The 20,637-nt window shown below is 40.3% G+C and overlaps 1 protein-coding gene across 1 annotated transcript; it reads right to left on the bottom strand.

Moving 5' to 3' along the window:
• Window positions 1-383: 383 nt before the first annotated feature.
• On the bottom strand, window positions 384-20,160 carry ZC3H14 (zinc finger CCCH-type containing 14; the record flags this gene model as incomplete). The annotated part of the gene is made up of 16 exons (XM_079536716.1): window positions 384-494; window positions 1,119-1,213; window positions 2,199-2,335; window positions 3,090-3,210; window positions 4,957-5,180; window positions 6,529-6,685; window positions 7,155-7,229; window positions 8,676-8,831; window positions 10,305-10,405; window positions 11,422-11,582; window positions 13,458-13,878; window positions 14,223-14,418; window positions 14,776-14,816; window positions 17,760-17,874; window positions 19,314-19,356; window positions 20,125-20,160. The coding sequence occupies 16 exons, from the start codon at window positions 20,158-20,160 to the stop codon at window positions 384-386; spliced, it is 2,190 nt and encodes a 729-aa protein (XP_079392842.1).
• Window positions 20,161-20,637: the final 477 nt, after the last annotated feature.

The following is a 20,637-nucleotide window of genomic DNA, read 5'->3' as shown; positions in this document are numbered from 1 at the left end:
AGCTCACAAACAGTCTAAAGAAGAATCTGAACATTTTGTGGAAAAGAGAGCTTGGTAAGAAACATAAAAGAGTGGTTAAGAACAACTGATGTTGTGTTTACCAACTTTTAGTTGAATAACACTAAAAATCCAACACATCTAGGCCAGGATTTCAGCAGCTCTTCCACATCCTAACTGAAGGGCACTTGCATTGTAGTGTTCCATCACATCAGTAAACGTTTATGGTACTGAGACCAGCCAGTATGGAGTTCTCTTCAAGAAAGACGCCTCTAACAGCTATCTTTCTTCAAATAATTTTGGCTGTTGATCACAGACACTACACTCATATCAGTAAAATTACATTTGTGACTTCAGTACAATTATCAAGGAAAAAAAAAATAAAATCACCTGGTTTGAGTTCGAGTCCATTTCAAGGCATGGCGTGGAGGGACAGCAATAGCTGGGTGGTAGAATGTGCAGTCTGGCCTTGTACACTGGGTGTTAAACCTACAATGCTAAAAATGAAAGCACGTTAGAACAAGCTACTTAATGGTGGCTTTTTAATTCCCAAACAAGCTAACCTTGAGAGTTACGTGGAAATTTGTATTGCTGTACGATGTTTCAGATCATTCAACTGATGGTCTCAGAGATGAGTGCTATCAGTTCAACCCAGAGCAGAAAGGCATCCCTGCTTGTAAATGTTAACTGTGAGTTAAATGCTCCAAGACCACCACTAAACTGACAGGTGGAAATCCATTCACTTCAAGCCATTTCAGCACCATTAGAGATTGAAAAAGCACTAAGCTTCCTGGAGTGAAACTACGTATGGGCACAGTTTTCAAGTATAAAAGCACTTTGGTTATAAAACCTTCTAATATAAGTTGCATTGATGTACTCTGGTAACTGGTCAGTTGCTGAAGTTTTCGCACACTGCAGCACGCCCAAAGGAAAACTCAGGAGTATGAAATATATTACTTCCAGATTTTTTGTGAAGTCAGTGTATGTTGTTTCTGAGCTAATATTAAAATGTGAAAAGTGAAAGCAAAAAATAGGAAATGTTAGTGACATTTCCTGACTCAAAGCAATGTATTTCAAGTATTTTGTAGAAAAGAAGCAAAGACACAGGAGATAGTTCTTACTTTTGGGTGGTAAAATGGACATTCCATTTTCTTACAAGCAGGAAAAAACTTGCACAGCGGGCTGCTGGAGGATACAGACTGTGCAGGCAGTGGTGCTAATAAAAAAGAACAGGAAGATGACATCAATCAGAACAAATTGCTTTTTAAAATGTAATTCCACAAAGATACATCAATCCTTTCACAAGAAATTACATTTTATAATACACCACAGTTCTGCAAGAAATAGAGGAAACCCATCACAGTCTGCTAAGTGGATCTCAGCCTGTGGTACAACAAGACTATCAGGTAATCACTAGCCTCAGTTCTCCACCATTTTACAGCAGAAGTGCCATGGTAACACTTCAACACATTTAGCAGTGATCCTGGTAGGCACAAAACTTCCTAGAGTGCAAGTCAATAGAAATGAATGCACAGGCAGTGCACCCTCCAGGAATACACTGGAGCTGCTGGAGGTGATAAGGAGATAAGCACATTGTGTTATGTCTGCTGATAAAGTAACAAAACTGCATCCTACTATGACTGAGGACTAAGACACTTCCAAAAAATCACAACTTCAGTGGTGCAACCTTTGGCACTGCTCAAGGGCTTAGGAATACCAACGATGCTTCAAGCGCAGCAGTTGCTGTCATAGGGTAACCTCATTCCCTGAAAGTCATCTTTTCACTACAAAAGCAAATTCCTACAAAAAAAGCTCACATATTTCATCCCTTCTGTTTTCAATTTGCATCATAAGCTCTGTAACATGAATTAATTGAGAACAAATTTGAGAACTGCAATGCTGGCTAACTCCTCCAGCAGAAGGAACTACTTGTGCAAGGCACCACTCTGGCCTTGCATAGAGGGTGAGATTTTATACAGACTCCTGAGTAACAGCATTCTGGGATATATATATATTTTTTAATAGCAAACACAAGTTTTTGTCATAATTCTGGATTATTATTGTTATCTAACATTAAGACATCAAAGAAAATTAAGTCACATCACACAGAAATATATATATATGTTTTCACCAATTACATTTTCTGCTCCTTCTATACTACCTTCCCTTCATTTAAGGCTCAGAAAACAAAAGGAGCTCACCTGGTTTCGGAGATGGAAGTGGGTTTCGTCGACTGGCATGAGTGTAAGGGCAGTCTGGTTTAGTGCATTTTGCATCATATTTACAGTTTGGATGGATGAACAAGCATTTATCAGCAAACTTGCAGTTGGGAAAAACTCTGAGTAAAAAGAAATTAAGATGCAAACTCTGATTGGAGCAAAATCCTCAAGCAGCTGTTGCACATGAAAGCCAAACTATCACACAGTTCTGCTGCCCAGAACTGCAGCAGGGTCTGCACATGTATGTTAGTTACTTCCAAAGCCAGGCATGCAGACACAGTGTACAAGCCATGCCAACTCATCTGCATCCATTTCCCCTGTGTACTCTTTTCATTCACAGTAAACAACAGAACTACTCCACACTCAGTGCAGTTCCTTCACAAGCTGCTCGTTGCAGGCTAAAGCATCATCCTTAGCGTGTAGTGCCAAGCAACAAAGGCACCATGAATTCAGATGTTTGTGTGGGGAGAGGGCACAGAGTTTCCAAAATGATATGGCTTATGTAGAGGAAATGCTATTCTGAATTTAGGTATGTGGGATTTAAAAAGGAAAATTCTAATAACTGAGTGAAGGAAGCCACCCAGCATTTATCTCAAAACAGAAATCTTCCTCTAGATTGCTGCTGCTTGTGAAAGAGAAGTCAAACGCTCAGTGCACATTCACAAGTTTGCTTTCAAATCAAAAATTACAGCAGCACCATATAATGGTACCTTAACATACTGAAAAGCATTGTGATAACCCACTGCCTAGTTACATCAGTACCACAATAGATTTATGCTGTGTTGGGAAAATTACCACCACAGAAGGGAAACTTGGAGCGCCGAAGTAAAAATAAAGGTAAGATTTCAAGTGGATGAGCTTTGTACTACTCACTTGCAAGGTTGTGTGGGGTGATGGTACATACATTCATCTCCATTTTTGCAAGCAGGCCAGTACTTGCAGCGCTCGAGCACCTTCTCCTGTTTCTGTAGCACATTCAACTGTTCCATTTCCACTAGGAAGGAAAAGAAACAAATAAACAAATAGATCTGATAACTTTTTGGTTCCATACACATCTTGACTTACATAGTATAGCATAATGGAAATTCAGAATATTTTCTATTTTTCATGTGCCCACCCACCTTAGCTCAACTGATGACAAGCCCCTACTAAAAAGAAATTATCAACAGCAAAAAAGTGTGTGTTTTTACAAGTAGGATTTATTAGTATGGCACTTCAGACTAACTTCATTTACAAGTTAAGAATTCCTAACAGATATACACCTATACCTGAAACACTTCCTGTACAACAAAGCTTTAGACAGGAGCATGAATGAGGCAATGCTGGTAAAAGCACACATTCGTAAGGGTGTTACTCTAATACGTCTTTCACTGTACCAGTAAAAGGGTACCAATGAATGACAGAATTGCAGGGGTTGGAAGGGACCTCAAGAGTTCATAGGGTCCAAACCCCCTGCTAAAGCAGGTGCCCTACAATAGGTCACACAGCTCCAGATGGGTCCTGAATATCTGCAGAGAAGAGATCCAGAGATGTTCCAGTGCTCCATCACCCTTACCAGATAGAAGCCCTTCCACGTTAGTATGGAACTTCCTATGTTCATGACTCCTTGCCCTGTTGCTACACACCACCAAGAAGAGCCTGGCCTCATCCATTTGTGGCCCACCTCCCAGTAGATATTAGTAAGCATTTATCAGATCCCCCCTCAGTCTTTTCCCCAGGCTGAACAGCAGACACAGGTTACTCAGCCTTCCTTCATACAGGAGATGCTCAAGGCCTGTAATCATATTTGTTGCTGTTTGCTGAACTCCTTCTAGGAAACCCCTGTCTTTTTTCAACTGGGGAGCCCAGAACTGGACACAGTAGTCTCATGGTTATCTTAACATTGTGTACTTCTTTAAGACTGCATAAAATGAACAGTAACACTGAAGCCAGTGGGACAGAAAGGTTCACAGAAAACACCTACAGGATTAAGACCAGAATTCCCCCAGTTTTCCTGTAATTGTTTACACATTTACAACCGGATCCGTGAATCTTCAGTGTTCTTCACACAGCATCAAATATTATCCTTTATTTAGTTCTGAAAAGTTGGATGCACTGCTCCAGTAGAAAATAAAAGCCTCTGTTTTCTTAAGAAATCTAAATAAGCTGAATTCAAGCATGACTTTAAGCACTCACCAGATCAACGACAAAACAGCAGCCTTTCTATTTTTTATCAAATTCAAAACAAACAAAATTTAAGCTTAGGTTTCAGTACACAGATCCCACATTATTCAAAATATATTCCAGCTACTGAACTCAAACAACACCTCATATTCAATGCACATTTTGGTATGAAAAATCTAGACAGAAACATTAAGGTTAATACCAACTGATGCATTTGTTGGAGACATGGGAAAGCATTCATCACAAAATCTGTCTAATTAACCAGAAGTGCAGATTTCTGGTGATGAAGACAAACTACATTTTCAAATGAAAAAAAAAACAAACAAAAAACAAAAACAATCACCACTACTGAGCTGCACAGAGAATTCCTTAAGAGTGGTATTGCTCTCCTTTATCAAGATAAAAGCCTCTAAATATACGAACCCACTGAACTACCACCTTTCATTTGCCTCAAGGATGTTCTCATGGGAAAGATAAATACCATTGCTTTGATTTGTTGAGAATTATAACATCCAGAAGTTCTACATGCAATCAAACCACCACATTAGTGTTAGATCCTGTTGGCAAGGGTAATTACCATCAGAACTGTCTAGCTGCCGGGTTACAATCTGCATCTGCTGTGCTCGAAGGCCTTTCAATCCTTTGCCTGCACATATATTTTGAGTAAGAGGCTTTAATCCTTCAGTTATGTACATATCTTCCTCTTCTTGATCTGAAAGGTATCCCGGGGGACTGGGCACACCATCCAGTGTCACGATGAACTTGGGGCTAGCAGGTTTCTCTGGCTGTGCAATCTGGTCTCTATAAAACAAAGAAATGTAGTAGAAATAGATTCTTACTCAAGTCTCCCAAGTAAAAAATGTGCCTTTGTACCAGTAGTATCACAAGCCATAGAGTAACACAGCATCAAACTTTCTTTTAAGACTAACAATAATTAACTTCAATTACTCATAAGTGTTTGCCTTCAGGAGTATCTTGCACACCAGTAAGTAATACAGCTTACAGCAGCATCCAGCACAGAACTGTTGGGTACACTCAAGTTTGCTGCATTCAGCTAAACATACAGATCTGAAAGCCTCTAACAAACACAGACACAGAAAAGTGATTATCGTTTAAGGGAATTTTGTTTATGACAGTACTTAAAGGGGATAGCAAAGTATAAAACCAGGAGATGCACGCGTGTTTTCTCCACTCTTTCAATGTCCCATCCATTCCATCTGAGTAATTACCTACACCATCGTGACTGTAAATGTTTGGTAACTCACTATGGAGCTCTTGTCTTTGACACCAAGTGATGGTATAAACTTTGTTTCTCTATGAAACTGGGCTAAAAGCAACTACAGTGCAGAATGCCTCTAAAAAAGAGAAAAAAAAAACAGTGCTGACAGCATGACTAGGCAGAACTCTTAAGTTTAAGTAGTCAGAAACAGTTCCGTTTACTGCCTTTCTCCTGACATCACAGCTGTCAACTGTGAGTTGTGTCAACTACTCTGAAAGATTTTCCTTTGTGGTTTGCTCGTTCATTGTTGGTTTTGGTCTTAATCACCACGTGCTCTTAATGCCAATCATAGAAATGAAACCTGAGTTTCCCAAACACAATGAGAGAGCACAGCAGCCCATAGCGATGAAGTACATCATGTAACTATGAGCAGTTTTTGCTTACCGGGTGAGATGCAGACACATACAGATAAAACTATTTGCCAGCAGGAATACTGAGTCCTTTAATGAAATAGAAAAATTACTGTATGCTGCTCATTCCTTTGGATAAATAAAAAAAACAACGCCACCCACAACGAATCATTTGCAACTGATGAGAAATTTAAACTCCCGGCCAAAGTCACAAGGTGACTTAAATCTCTTGTTCCACACACTGAGTGACTGTTGTGGTACTGAGTTACATGCAGAATATTTCCTTCCAATACTGACAGCTCAAGCAAGGCTGCTCTTACTTTTATTGCATTAAAAGGCATTTCATAAAAAACACAAAAGAAAAGTGAAACAGGTTCTGCCTTCTGCCCAAGGCAACATTCAACATAAGTTCATTTTTCACGATTACACAGATCTTGGCTGGACGTGCAAACCAACAGAACGGCTGAACGATTCCTTTTAATTCACAAACATTCTGACTTTATGAGAAATAACTTTCTACCGTGTCTGTATCAGACGTCCCGAGAGCACTCGCATTGCCTCTGTGGCCCTCTTTCCCAGTTGCTGATTCTGTGGTGCTATTTCCTCAGACAGTTTGGGCTTCTTCAAGATGAATGACCTCGTATCAGTATGGACCATCGATTCTCCGTCGTAGTAATCTGATTTGGGAGAAAAATTACATTAAAAAAAATAAATCACAAAAATAATCATGTAATTGCACTGTAACTTACATCATAACTAACAAAAGTCCATTTACATGGCCAATGAACTACATTTCTTTTGTTCTAAATTCTTACTAGTAGCTTACAGAAAACATTTTTACTTTCTTGCTTTTTCCATAAACATTGATCAGTGGGAACCATAGACAATATTAGGCTTGCACAGAAAACCTTGCACTGGAATGTAATAATGCTGTGCTGAAACAGCACTGAAGGAAACATACACACAAAATCTCTCAGCTCTGCACACCTACTGATGTAACAGTTTCTCTCCTGAGACACGTAGAAAGTAGAAAATACTAGAAATCAGTATCAATAACCAGAAAGGAAATTTTCTTTTAGTATCACTACCAGTAGCATTTGAGAATGAGCAAATTTTCATTAGGAATAAAAGATCATGAGACTTAACCTTGAGTTATTTGCAAGGTATCCTCAACGACGGGATCCACCTGCAGCCGAGAAGAGAGCTCCTTTTGTTCTGCTCCTAAAGCAAAGAAACAAAAAAACCCACCAAGAATCAGGAGCATAATTTACTCTGTGTCACAATGCTGCTATAGACTAATGCATGAAGCTTTAAACAAAGCTTTAAAAATGAAGTAGAACTGAAGCATACTCTCATAGATCCTAACTCCCCCACAACTTGAACAGTGACGTCTGTTCTCATTACCAACCACCTTCTTCATTGTTTCAGAAACAAGTTTGCTCCAGACAGACAGCATAGCTGTCTGGAGGTGATGACTATTCAGAGAACACACACACCCATGACAGCAGTTCCCTGCAACAGACTGGGCTCTTTTTAAAAAAAGGTGAAACAAATAGCAACATTGTACATTTGACTGACAGCTTGAGAAAAACTATTTTGCTTTCTGTTTCTTAAGACGTCATTCCATCTCAGTTGGAAAAGAGCCGTAACTTCACGAATATTTTCTGTACATCAATTCAGAAACTGAGAAATGTTGTTCTTCCGTATTTTACAGACACAATTCCAACTATTTTGTTGGAATCCTTTTGTTTCCAATCCTTACCAATGGCAAAGAGCTGATGTAACAAAGACCTTAAACCAAATTTTGCTCAGCAGAATCACAGAATCACAGAATTGTAGGGGTTGGAACGGACCTCCAGAGATCATCGAGTCCAACCCCCCTGCCAAAGCAGGTTCCCTACACCAGGTCACACAAGTAGTTGTCCAGGCGGGTCTTGAACATCTCCAGAGAAGGAGACTCCACCACCTCCCTGGGCAGCCTTTTCCAGCAATCTGAGTTAGTAAGAGTAAACTCATTTCTCAAAGGAGCATTTTTCTACCATGTTACTTCCGTAATTCCTTGTAACACATATATTCTTTCATGCTGAAAAAGCAGCCTGATTACCATCAGACACTGCACCATTTTCCCTTAAAGAGTTTCCTAACAGAAGCAAAAGTAAAGCTTACTATTCATAGTTACAACTACTCTGATATCCAACACCAACACAATGAAGTAAAACTTTAAAATTCTTTGTGTGATTAAAACACATTGGAAAGAATCTCTAATACTACACATGCTACAAAATTGTTCCAACCATACATTATCTTAACTCTCACATAAGACTTTACAATAGCACTACTCCTACAAGATGTCAAGGAAAAAAACACAAAGAATTCACCCAAATATACAGGGATAAATTCACTTATTGTATTTGTTTATGCAAAATCATTCTTCCATGATAGACCAGAATGCTGTATCGTCCTTTGTTTGCAGATTAACTCATCCGAGGTTATCTGTGTATGGTTATATTCTACAGCAGTGCTTCAAAAAAGCTTCTTGGTTTTCAGGTCATTTCCACATGCAACTCTTGAGGATGACTTAAAAATTAAACACCTCTTTTTCTTTGCTCAACCTGCTGTAAAATGACATTCTCTGGAATAAATTATTAAAGAATATTATCAGATGACCTTGAATTCCTTCAACTGTCTGCTCCTTTGGCTCTTCTACTTGAAGCTGGGAACACAGAGCAGGGAGTCTGCTTTGCAGATGGATTACTTCTAAGTGAGACTCTTCTGGGCTGATTCGAGTTCTTGGTGCAACTGGAACAGTCTGTTTCTGTGGAACTTTAAATGCAGAAACAATGGTAAATCACTTAATCTAATCCAAGCACTACTTTTACATATGAAGCTAAAATAGCTCTAATAGATTACACACACAAACCTCAACCATCTGTTCAGATGAAAAGGATCTTTAGCTACCTGTATGATTCTCAGTGAGAAAGTGCACTCATGGATGTGCACAGAACACTCCATGAGCTCTATCACAGAACATCTACTTGTAAGAAAAAACTGAATGAAGGAGTCAAACACATCTCATGCCCTTAGATCAAGTTACCAGCACCCACACAACATTGAAAATACTAGTAACTACTAGAAAGCAAGAAGCAGGTTCCCAATGACCATTCTGTAAATACGTTAACGTAGAAGGAAGATATCTGATTCTTACTGTTAGTTCACAGGTTCTGCAAGAGAGCAGGCAAGAAATTTTGGATAGCCCTCAGTCTTACTCCAGATGGCATAAAAGTAATGGTTCAGGCAGCTTAGTGAATGCTCCTTCACTGCCAACATGCAATGCTTCAAGCTGAAGAACATCCAATGAAATGACAGCACACAGGCAACAGCTAGATTTGCCCTTCATCAGTCCAAGTCCTTCCTAGCTAGGAAAACTGAATGCCAACACACAGGCAACTGCTCAGCTGCTGTACCAAGAGCATCTCAGTACCTAAAACCACAGAACTAAAGTTCTGCTTATAGAGAATATAAGCTCATATACCAAACAGTACGTTCCTTGTAATTCTGTGTCTTGATTACCTACATCCAGTATATTTTGATTTTTTTTTGCTGTTTGGCTTTCTTCTCCTCTCAAAGGGAAGAACAGAGCGCAGAAAAGAGACACAAGAGCAAACAATTAGCTCCAACAATACGCCTAATAGCGAGTACTTTCTCCTTGGCAACTGTTAACACTTGAAAAAACTTCTGGTACTTTCATTTTGTAGAAGAGAAGATTCCAGGGAGCACTCATTACAGCCTTCCAGTACTTGAGGGGAGCCTATAAACACCAGGGAGACTAGCATTTTACATGCTCTGATAGTGATGGGACGAGTGGGAAAGGTTTCAAGTGAAAAGACAGGAGATTCAGACTAGATGTTAAGCAGAAATTTCTTCAGATATAGGTTGGGTGGCACCCTGGGCAGCCTGATCTGGCAGGTGGCTAGTCTGCCCGTGGCAGAGGGGTTGGAAACAGATGGCTTTTTTAAGGTCTCTTCTAATTCTACGGTTTTGCATCTAGATGCTTTACAGGCTTACTGTGTTGACTAATATATTTTAAATACCTCTTTCTTCCCCCCTGTGTACACTCATAATTCATCACTGAAGATTGTTACTGTAATGTACACAGGACATGGAAAATCCCTTAGGTATCACCGACATCCACCATTCAACACTGTTTTATGTCTAAGTGCTATGTTCAGACTGGATACATAGAACAGGGCTTGGAATTATTATAGCTCAGCGTAAGCATAAAACAATGCTACTTACCTGCAGAATAATTTGTTGTTTTTGTAACTGATTCCTGTGCTTCGGAGATTGCTTTCAGTATTAAATTCTTATTGGCCTGTTTTGAAGGTGGCAGCGAAGGTCTACGTGAGGTGAAAAAACCAATTAATTGTAGATGGATTGCAACAGGAACCACATCCATGCTAAACACAGGTATTTTAACACGTTAACAAGTTACAATAATACAGATAGAAATCATCACCTAAAAACTCATTTCGTTTATGTTTTCAACCTGTTAAACTACTCTCTGAATGAACGGGGATCCATAAAGTGCTCACAAAAGCAAAGTCCATTTTACCTCTTGTTTTCAGTTGCTGCAAAACCATGCTGCTTCTGAAATGCACAAATTCTGTCACTCCTGTCCACCCACCTCTGCCTCCCACATTCCTGTTACGCTGTGTGCATTGGTACTAATTAGGCAGCTGCCTCAGGCAGTAAGATCCAGATGCAGACTGATTTTGTTAAAACTATATTAGTTGTAAAAAAAAAAGGCTTTCCTTTTCTCTTTGAACATTAAAGTTTAAATCAGGCATTGCTGATGGTGCTGTGGTGCTGAAGCTAAGCTCAGCTTAAAGCAGACTGTATACAAGCTAGCACTGCACAGCTACCTGGTCCATAGTTCAAATGCTTTTCCTCTCAGTGCTGGAAGTCAGACACAAACTGCTGACGGACGCTGACTAACACCTGACACTCAAACAGAATGGGGTGGGGAGGAATGTCTTAAATCTTCTGATAAGTCAAAATAATCTTAAAGCGTAGAGCAACATAAAGAGGCAAATTGCACATTAAAAATGTATCCATGAGTTTCTGATCTAAAGTAATAGAGATGGAAATGACAGCAGCAGGCACAGTGCCAAAAAGAGAATTAGCTTTATCTGATCAGTGACAACTGGTTTGAATAAACTCCGGAAAAAAAGCTGGAATAAACAAGCAGCTCAATCACAACAGTGTGAGAGTACAAAATGTAGAAATGGCCTACTGATTTTTTTTCTGTCAGTTTTCAGAACTGCAAACAGTTTCCACCAATGACTATTTTCAAATTTTTTTGTTCATTGAGTTTTTTCTGGAAATTACATAGAATCACCGTGTTCTTAAGTACCTTCTTTCTGGCTTTGCAGGTACAGACACACTGCTGGAGATGCTTCCAGTCCGTAGCCCATAGTCCTCCTCCTCCTCCTCTTCTTCACCATCATTACAGAACTTTTTCACTTTGACTACTGAGCTTACAATAGGCAACCTTCTCTTCCTGGTGCCTTCTTCCTGCAGCAAACAGAACAGCCAAAACAATTCATTCAGCATAATGCACACATTAATAAGCAAGCAAAGGAAATACTGCTATTCTACTTACAACCAGAAGATGGGGAACTTGCATTCAAATTGCCTGAACCTAAGACTAAGACACCATTTGCAGAAGCAAATGACAGTCAGCTATAGAGAACATGAACATCAGATACATTTACACTGAAGTACCTCATTAAAAATGTGACAGTAAACAACACTTAGAAAAGGAGGAGAATGAAGTCTAAAGAAAAGACAATTTATTGGACAGCTACAGAGAAAAAGAGAGTTTTTCAAAGCAATGCACAATGCCTTTCAGGGTGCACCCATTAAAATTATTATAGAGAAAAGAGAAATAACTGAGAATGACTTTCTTCCATGCAGTAAGTCTAATTCCTAGATCACTATAAAGATTAAGTTCTAGCTATCTGGCACGTTCCAAAGGACGCTAGCAGCTCTGCACGCAGTTTGGTGGAGCTCAGAAGTACCATATGCTTTTTCTGACAGCCACTCACCATACAGTGCACACGGTAGTGACATTTAAATGCTAGCCTGTGGAAAAGCACTGGAGGAGCAATACATATCAGTACTTCCTATAGGAACCACCACTCAGCACTGAACGGCACAAGAACACAAATGAGGCACTGCTAGGTTTGTACACTATGACTTTCAACAGACTACATGTCCTCCAAGGAGGGAAAAATCTCCTAAGGAGTGGACCTGGACTACACCAATACATAAGGCATATGCAATTAAAAACAAAACAAACAACACAAACCAATTCCTGAATAAAATAACTTTTTAAAGAAAAGATTTTCCAAAACATGAGGACTTGCCTAAAGATGCAGCATAGTACAGCAAAGGCCCACTTTGTAATTAACACTACTGAAATAGCACTCTTCTGAAGATTACTAATAAAATACCAATAAAAGTGTCAAGATTTTATCCTCATGCAACCAAGAAGAGCTGTGACTCAATTGTCAATAATTTATGTGCAGTTTTATACAAATCCCTACATTTTAGTTGTCACTTCCCCACCTTAAAAACCAAACACACCAGCAAACATCTCTACAAAGCTTTCCATATTTTCAAACAAAAATCACTGCCCATTTATAAAAATCAATTAAATTGTAGCGAAGATAGAAAACTACCTACACAATGGGAAACATGAGATGGAATACAATGTAAGTAAAATGTCTGCTTTGTTATAACATCAGCCATAACAATCTTCATTCCACTCACAGAGATCTCTTAATGGATAGTCTTAAAACTAACTCTGCCTGGGTTAGTCTGACTTCCCAAGCTAGTAATGTAGCAACCATCTCTTAGTTTGTGTCTGTACAAAACCTATCACAAAAAGTGCTTAAATGCCATGGCTCTAAACAGCAATACAATGGTCCAAATAAGTAATGTACCTGGGCCCTAGAGACTAATGTGTACCTAACACATGTATGGTGTAGAACAAATCATATCCTAAAAACGCAGACTTGCAGAAGCGTAGATTTGCAAAGCACTTAAAAACACCATGCTAACCCAAAGCTCTTATCTACAGATAAAAATAATTATTTCTGATTAATCACATTCACCACAATGCTAACACATTAGTTCAACTCAAAACAGCTCAAGATGGACGAGCTCATTAATTCAGCTGTACAGCATCCTGTGACGTGATGACGTTGAACTGCACAATGCCTACCTAATAGTGGAGCAAAGAACAAAATCTCAAACCCATTCACACCAGTAACATTAGTCCACTGATTTTTCCAAGGTGAAGATTTCACTGAAAGAATACACAGAAATTCAGGCTCCTAGCAAGTGAGAGACATTACAATAATCATGGTCAATGATCATACTAACCTCACTGCCTACTTTATCGGCACTGAGTTTGGAGGTGGGTCTGTAACTCTCTGCTAAGCTGCCAAATGCTTCTGGATTGCACAGCTGGACTGTTTCCAAAGACCTGCAGCTCTGTGTTTCTAACTGCCGGCTCCCCTGCAGGTTGCCTTGCTGTGGCAATCTGTGCACCTGTAAGCTGCCATCTGCACTCCTGCTAGCGGGCGGTCGGTAGATTTCAGCAGTAGGTCGAGAAGAACCGTAAGTTACAGTTACAATAGGTTTCTTCCGTGACAAAGGATTCTCCTGTACAAAGTTTAGGTCCTCATCAATTAGATCATCTGGTTCGGGTTTAATGTCAATTACAGCTTCAGAAGGTGACAGTTCCCTCAAAGGCTTGACTGTAGACATTAAGCGGGAGGCAGAACCATCTTCACAAGACTGCCTGATAAAACAAGAAACTGTCAAACATTAACTGTGCAATTAAATTAATCAAAAATTCTGGCTTACAAAACAAAGCCAGATGGGAAGACTCATGAAGGTATCACTTCTTATACAAACCCACCACAACCATCACCATTTTTGTTAATTAATCTAAGCACATCTATTGCTGAAAGAAGTTTAATACAATTCCTGAATTAATGTTTTTTTATTTAACAAATTATTGAAATGCCTTCCTCTTCAAAACTACATTGATCTTTCCAAGTAACCGTGTCCTTCAGAACAACTACCACAGTCACACAACTCTGACAGGCTTAATCCATGTCAGTAAGCCATTGGCAGCCTTACCGTGAAGCAGTGTTTCTTTGTTCCTGTGAACTGGTTGAAACTCTTGAGTCAGTTCGCTCAGATCGAGTGCTGGAGACTGCAAGAGGTGGCAAGGTATCCTCACGCCTCCTCTCATCACTCACACATGAACTACTTTTGCTGGAAGAATGGTTGCTCTCAAAGATATTAGGTTCTGAAGATTTTGTACCAGATGGCTCTGCAAAGACAAGTACCTTTAGTTTTATATCAAAGAGGAGCAGTATAGATTTTGCAATAAATCTATCTAGGCAAATGTAGCAAATGAGACATCACTCATATGAAAATAGACCTTAAAAGCTTTTTCGGCTAAAAATATTGTTAAGAAATGTTGGGCGTGGGAATAAATTCCTTATCTCAAAAAACAAACAAACAAAAAAACCCCACACCCTCACATTTTCTAAAAGGATCCAAAATAACTATAGAAATTTAAACTAACAAAACAGCCAGCTAAAATATTACTTGAAACTAACTAGACATGCAACACTACATTGAGAAGATAAACTCAATTTCACTCAACATTCATTTTCTTACTTACCAGTAGTTACAGATCGCAGCTTATCCAAAACACCATGGAGCCTGAAAGAGAAGGGGGAGAGAAGAAGAAGCAAAAGAGAAAAAAGGAGAAATAGAAAAACCTTAATTCAGAAAAATAATCTTTCAGAAATCAAGTGTCCTTCCTCCGTTAGAATTAGGGTCTTATTTCTACAAGGCTTCGCTTTCCACCAACTGCCAATGTCTAACTTCAAAACGTGAGGCTTTAGGTATCTTGCCTTCAGTGAGCAAACTTCATACATACACGAAGGGTATTCACCACATCATCTACTGTAGGCATTTTGTTGGCTTACTGAATGAAGCCAATACTTTCTACTGTTCCACTACAATTGATAGTGTGAGTTAAATGCCTTCAAAAGGAGTGATTTCGAAAACCTAAATTAGAAGCCTCAAGTACAAACAATTTTATTTCACATACAAAACTTTAGTTACACAGCAAAGTTAAAAATAATTCTAAATACAAACCTAAAAAATACACAATTCACAGCACTTAATACAACTCGGGTTCTTCCAATACGCTTTGTGTTTACCGACAATATTCTTCGAGACATGTTGGTGAGCAAAAACATTTCAGCGAGGTACCAAATTTGCTGCTTGCCTGTGAAAAAGGCACCAAGCTGAAGCAACACAGAAAATCAAAAGGCTAAGAAATAATGCTCTTTAAAAACAAACATGCATTACAAAGAGAATTAAAATTAAAAACTACAATAAAATAAAACATTTAAGTACATAACCTAGACAGAATCCCAACCTGATCAGGGGCATCTCCATAATTTTAGACTGAGTATGAGAAAGGAGTCAAAGAGCAAAATGGTATTGAAAACCAGGAGAAACAAAAATGCATGCAAATATAAGCAAGACTTTTCACTAGAATGCCATTAAAGATTTTGCCAGCCAAGTTCTGCTGGTGTGACCACAGCGGATCAGTTTTCACAGTGACCCTCAGCTCTCTGTGACATGACACCTGGTTCACAGTACCAAGGGTTGGCCGACCAGCAGGAGCGGCCAGTTCTGCCACAGAACTGCAGTGAAACTTTTACTAGATCACCCAGAAATACTGGCTATAGAGAAAAAAACAAGGCAGCGAGGTCTCAGCGAGTATTTCATCGAGCCAGGCACTCATTGCTCAAGTAAAAAGTAAAAATTCTGAGCTGCTTTCAAAAGAAAAAAAAACAACCACAAAAAACAATCAAGCACAGCAAGCTAACTACAGTACTACATAACTGCTTTCCCCACAAGTCCTCATGCACTCTTCTGTATACATTTCATCTTTTCTATCACTCTTTTAACCAATTCCTACTTCATCATCTAATAAAGCACTCTGAAATAGAATTTATATTTATTAACAAGTGCAGACACTCAACTGAACATGGAATTTAAACAGGAAACGTGAAAAGCAGCAGGAGACATAATACCTACATATAGTTGATATACAATTCTAAATACAAAGACAAGACAAATCTTGATTTCCTCCTGTTGAAATTTACTTTGTCTTTATTGGTTTTCAATACAGTTTGTTTCACTTACAAAGCCAAACAAGTGTTTTCTGCTGCCTATTGCTGTGTTTTTAGCATGTATCGAGATTCAGAGAAAATTAAACTCATCAACATGTTTATTTAATTTTCCAATTGATTTCCGATATTAATGTCAAAAAACTACTGCATGACTTACTAACAGGGTGAAGGTCAAAAATTTTGCTTAGGCATGTCATAAGAGGGAACAAAGCACAAAAATACTACAACTTAAAGAAAAAAAAAAAAGGATTCAAGGTTAATCGCACTTCCCATCCTTATATTTTTGACAAATACATATATTTTTGACAAATATTACTTTCAAAGTTTTGAAAGTAAACTCAAATTATGCTCCTACAAGTAATGCTGTCAACTGGAAATCCATTGGTTTAAATAATCAATACAGTGAATTGTAATAACCGGTACTAATTTTTACTTTTTGTTGATGTTTATGGTTTGAAAACATACTCAACTTTTAAAATATTTATTGTTGCTATTTAATTGCATTAAAGTTCCTAACTAAACAGAACTCTGACTAATTGCACAGAAGCATTGGAAACGAATGTATCCAGTCAGAATGAAAATTACGAAGGAAATAAACAGAAAAAGAAGGAAATAGGCAGTACATCTCTCATCTGTACATATCAAGGTAGTTTTCCTTAAAACTATGTTGGATTAGAGATCTGAAAATAAGTTTTACTTCAAAAAATATGCAACTTTGATATGCCCCAAAAAAACTCTGGAGTGACGCCGTATCTGCCAAATACCATAGAAGAAAATGCTGAAGAAGTACTGTCATGTCTAAAGCTCTCATATAGCATAGAACAAATTAATTCACCATTGTCAGGACTTTAGGAAAAAAAAAAGGTTCATCTGTTGCTCTTTTGTCCTCTTCACAGCAATTGTGGGTTTCTCTTTTTGTTTTGTACAGCTGGGTAGTGGCGATAAATAAACAGCCTGAGAGGTGGGAATGCCTAAACATTTGGTGCTAAGCCCTGTCAAAGACAGTACACAGAATTAGATTCACTACTCATCTGTCCTGTAATTCCTACTTGCAACAGCTATCTGAAGCACTACTAGCAGGAAAGAAGTTGTTCTTAAAATGATTACTTTTAAAGAATTAACTGCAGTATATGAACCTCCCATGCTCAGAGCGGGCTTTGCACAAATTACTCAAGATACAATGCTTACCTGAGCATTTCAAACTTCATTCAAAAATCTGACTGCTTTTACAAGCAAAACAAGATCTTAAGTCTTCCAGTTACCTTTGAAACTTATTCACTGCAGTCATCTAACTGCTAACAAACTAAAAATGATTTATCTATTAGGGCTGCAAAGTAAAAAGCTTTGATTAATGTACATAATGAGAAGATAAGTTAAGTGCTTACATTCTCAAGTTTCATTTAGAGGAAGGAATTTACTGATAAGAAGAGTGACAATTAGCTTACAAACATACCATACAGTAAACCTGACTGTATTGTTTCCCAGGAAAAGCGAAAGGTCTTCCGTCATCTGCTCCTGACTCTTCTTATTGGCCACCATAACCATAATATAATCAGGGAGCTCTTCGTCTAATAAAAAGAGAAATATGTTGTTTTAAAGTATAACAAATCGTAAACCCCACGTTTTTCTATACGGCCTCTGGTAGGCAGATTTTTAGGTTAGCAAATTAACAAGGCTTCCATTTCAACTGTGGTTTAATATAACTTTCAGCCACAAATGAGAAGTAAAAGACTGCAAATTTCAGAAGAGCGTAAGATGAAGAGAAGATCAAAGTATTTGTTAAGTGAGTAAATAAAAAAGAAAAAGGACTGGATAAGAGCAAAACACTCTGTTGGTTGATTACAGAAAGAAAAACAAAATCAGTTAACAAAAAAGACAACTTGAGATGGTGACAAAGACTTAACAATGAAAAAACACCCTAAACACGGTTCCCTGGAAGTGGCTGAGTTCAAAATGTCAGCTCATAGAATCAAAATAAATTGATTCTGCAAATAGAATGTCCCATTTTAAACTGGAACAAAAATGAGTCAAGATCAAACTGGGAGCCTGCAAGCCACAGGATCTCTGAACTATGGTCTCAATTCCATTCCTTCATCATTAGTCAAAAGGAACAGCACAAATTATAAGGCATTTGTAAGACTAATTTCAAAAGAGCACTGCGTTTAACTGTCAACTTTTAGTGCTCTAGGAAACAAAAACAGAAAACACACTCTAAAGGGCAGTACCAACTTTATCATGGATTCTGGGGGAAAAAGTCATGAAGTCATTCTGCATTACCCACACCTGTCTCCACACATCCAACATATCCTTGTTTCATGAATTTCATCAACATTATTTTAATGAAGCTCTTAATAAGATCTCCATTGATAAGAAGAAAACTATGTTGCACAAATGGAAAACTATGTAGCACATGCAAAATGTTTTTCTGACATGACCTTTCATACCATGGCCTTTCAACCTCACCCTGCCTCACAGTAATATCCTTTGTTTTGACAAATGTCTGAAATTCAAAATGCTGTCAAAAAGATCCCTAAGAAAGACTGACTTTGTCTCAGGGTGGTCACAGGTAACTGATGTTATATGGAAGGACTTTGCTTCATATGACCTTTCTTCTTGTGCTTCAAATGACCTTTCTTCTTGTGCTTCAAATAACCTTCTTCAAATATTTAAAAAGACACATCATCGTTTGTTTGTTTCTTTTTCAAATGCTTTGCCACAGTATCTCCCTGAAAGGGGAGACTGTTGTTATTCCATTCATTCATGTCTACGTACTGCTCCCCCTTACACTAAGGCTACCCATTTTTTGAAGGAAGCCTTTTTATTTTTCATTTTAGTCCAGCAGTAACTCAGCCTGGAGGTAACTCAACTCATGCTTGAGGTTTCTGCATGCGGCAACACAGTTAACAATAAGTAAATACATTGTTCCAGAGAATGGCATTATCCACCTGCTTGTTTCCTACCGACCAACAAACTTAGAGTTGATCGCTAAACAAGTGGTAAAACTTACCAACATAAGCCCCCAGCTCCTGCAACTTTCCTTTTATAGCACCCTAGAAAATAATGAAACAACATTCAAGGGACAGAACAATGCGATTTAAAATGCAAAATAGTGCGAGCCTCATTTAGTGACGCTTTCCTCCTTAAATATCGGAACATTTTGGTTTAACAGACATTGCTTTTCTTGTTCTTCGCACCTAAGTGCTGTTACAGAACGACTGCCAGCACAACAGCGAGAACCGCACTTCCAGAACCCCCAGGTCCCAGCCCCTTCTTAAGCACAGACCTTCCGCTCCCAAGGCGCAGAGACAAAAGTCCCGGATGGTTTAAGAAGGTCATTCATTCCTGCCGGGACTTCCAACGCCATTACGGAGCGGAAGCAACTGACAACCTTCTCCCGCTGGGGACACGGGCTGGCACCAATCCGCCCGCTCTGCTCCGGGCAGCGCCTGGCTCCAGGCCCGCGTCCCGCGGTGCCCCAGGCCTCGTCCTGCAGCTCCGAGGGAAGCAGAGGCGGCAGCTGCCCATCGGGCCGCGGGGCCCGGCCCCCTTCCCAAAGCAACGCTAACTTCCCTGCCGGCATCCCTCCCCGGGGAACGCCGGGGCCGAAGGCGTACCGCGGCTCCCGGTTCGCCCCACCGCCTCCTTCCCCCGAGAGAAGGGAACCCGGCGGTGCCGGGCCCGCGGCTGCCCGGCCCTCGGAGGAGGCCGGAGGTAGCCCGGACCCTCGGCCGTCGGCGGGGCCCAACCCCGCGAGCGGGGATCGGGGTCGAGTCCCGGCCGCGGGCACGCGAGGAGCGACCCGGCCGCTTCTCTCTCACCCGGATCTTGCGGCTGATCTCCGTGCCGATCTCCATGGCCGCGCCGTTCCGTGCCGCGGGCCGCCCGCTCCCGTCCCCGCGCGGGCCGTGCAGCGCAGAGCAGGGCAATGCGCGGCCTCCGCCTGCGGCGCCCCCTGCCGGACCCCGCCAAGCCCTCCGCGTCGCCTCGCCGGGGTCGGGCCGCCCGGGTCGGGCCGCCGCCGGGTCAGTACGGAGAGGCGACCGGCGGCAGGGAGAGGAGAGCGGGTCGAGGCGGGAGCGGCGGTGGAGCAGGGCCGGCAGTCACGCGGGCGGAGGGAAGCGGGCTCGATCGACCGCCCTTCGCTCGGCGCTGCTGTGTCCCGCTAGGGGCCCGCGCCGGTCAGCGCCCTCACGCCCGAGGGAGGCCTCCCTCCGCCGGGCTCCTCGTCAGTGCTTCGTCCTGCGCGCTCCGGGCTCTGCAGCCTGCGGGGGGTGGCCTGCTGGGACCTCGCGCGGCGGCTCTCTGGGCCTGAGCCCGAGTTAACAAATACA

This window comes from Tetrao urogallus (assembly GCF_951394365.1).
Source record: "Tetrao urogallus genome assembly, chromosome: 6".
Lineage (NCBI taxonomy): Eukaryota > Metazoa > Chordata > Aves > Galliformes > Phasianidae > Tetrao > Tetrao urogallus.
Note: the sequence above shows the minus strand (reverse complement) of the source record. Positions and strands in the feature narration are given on the sequence as shown.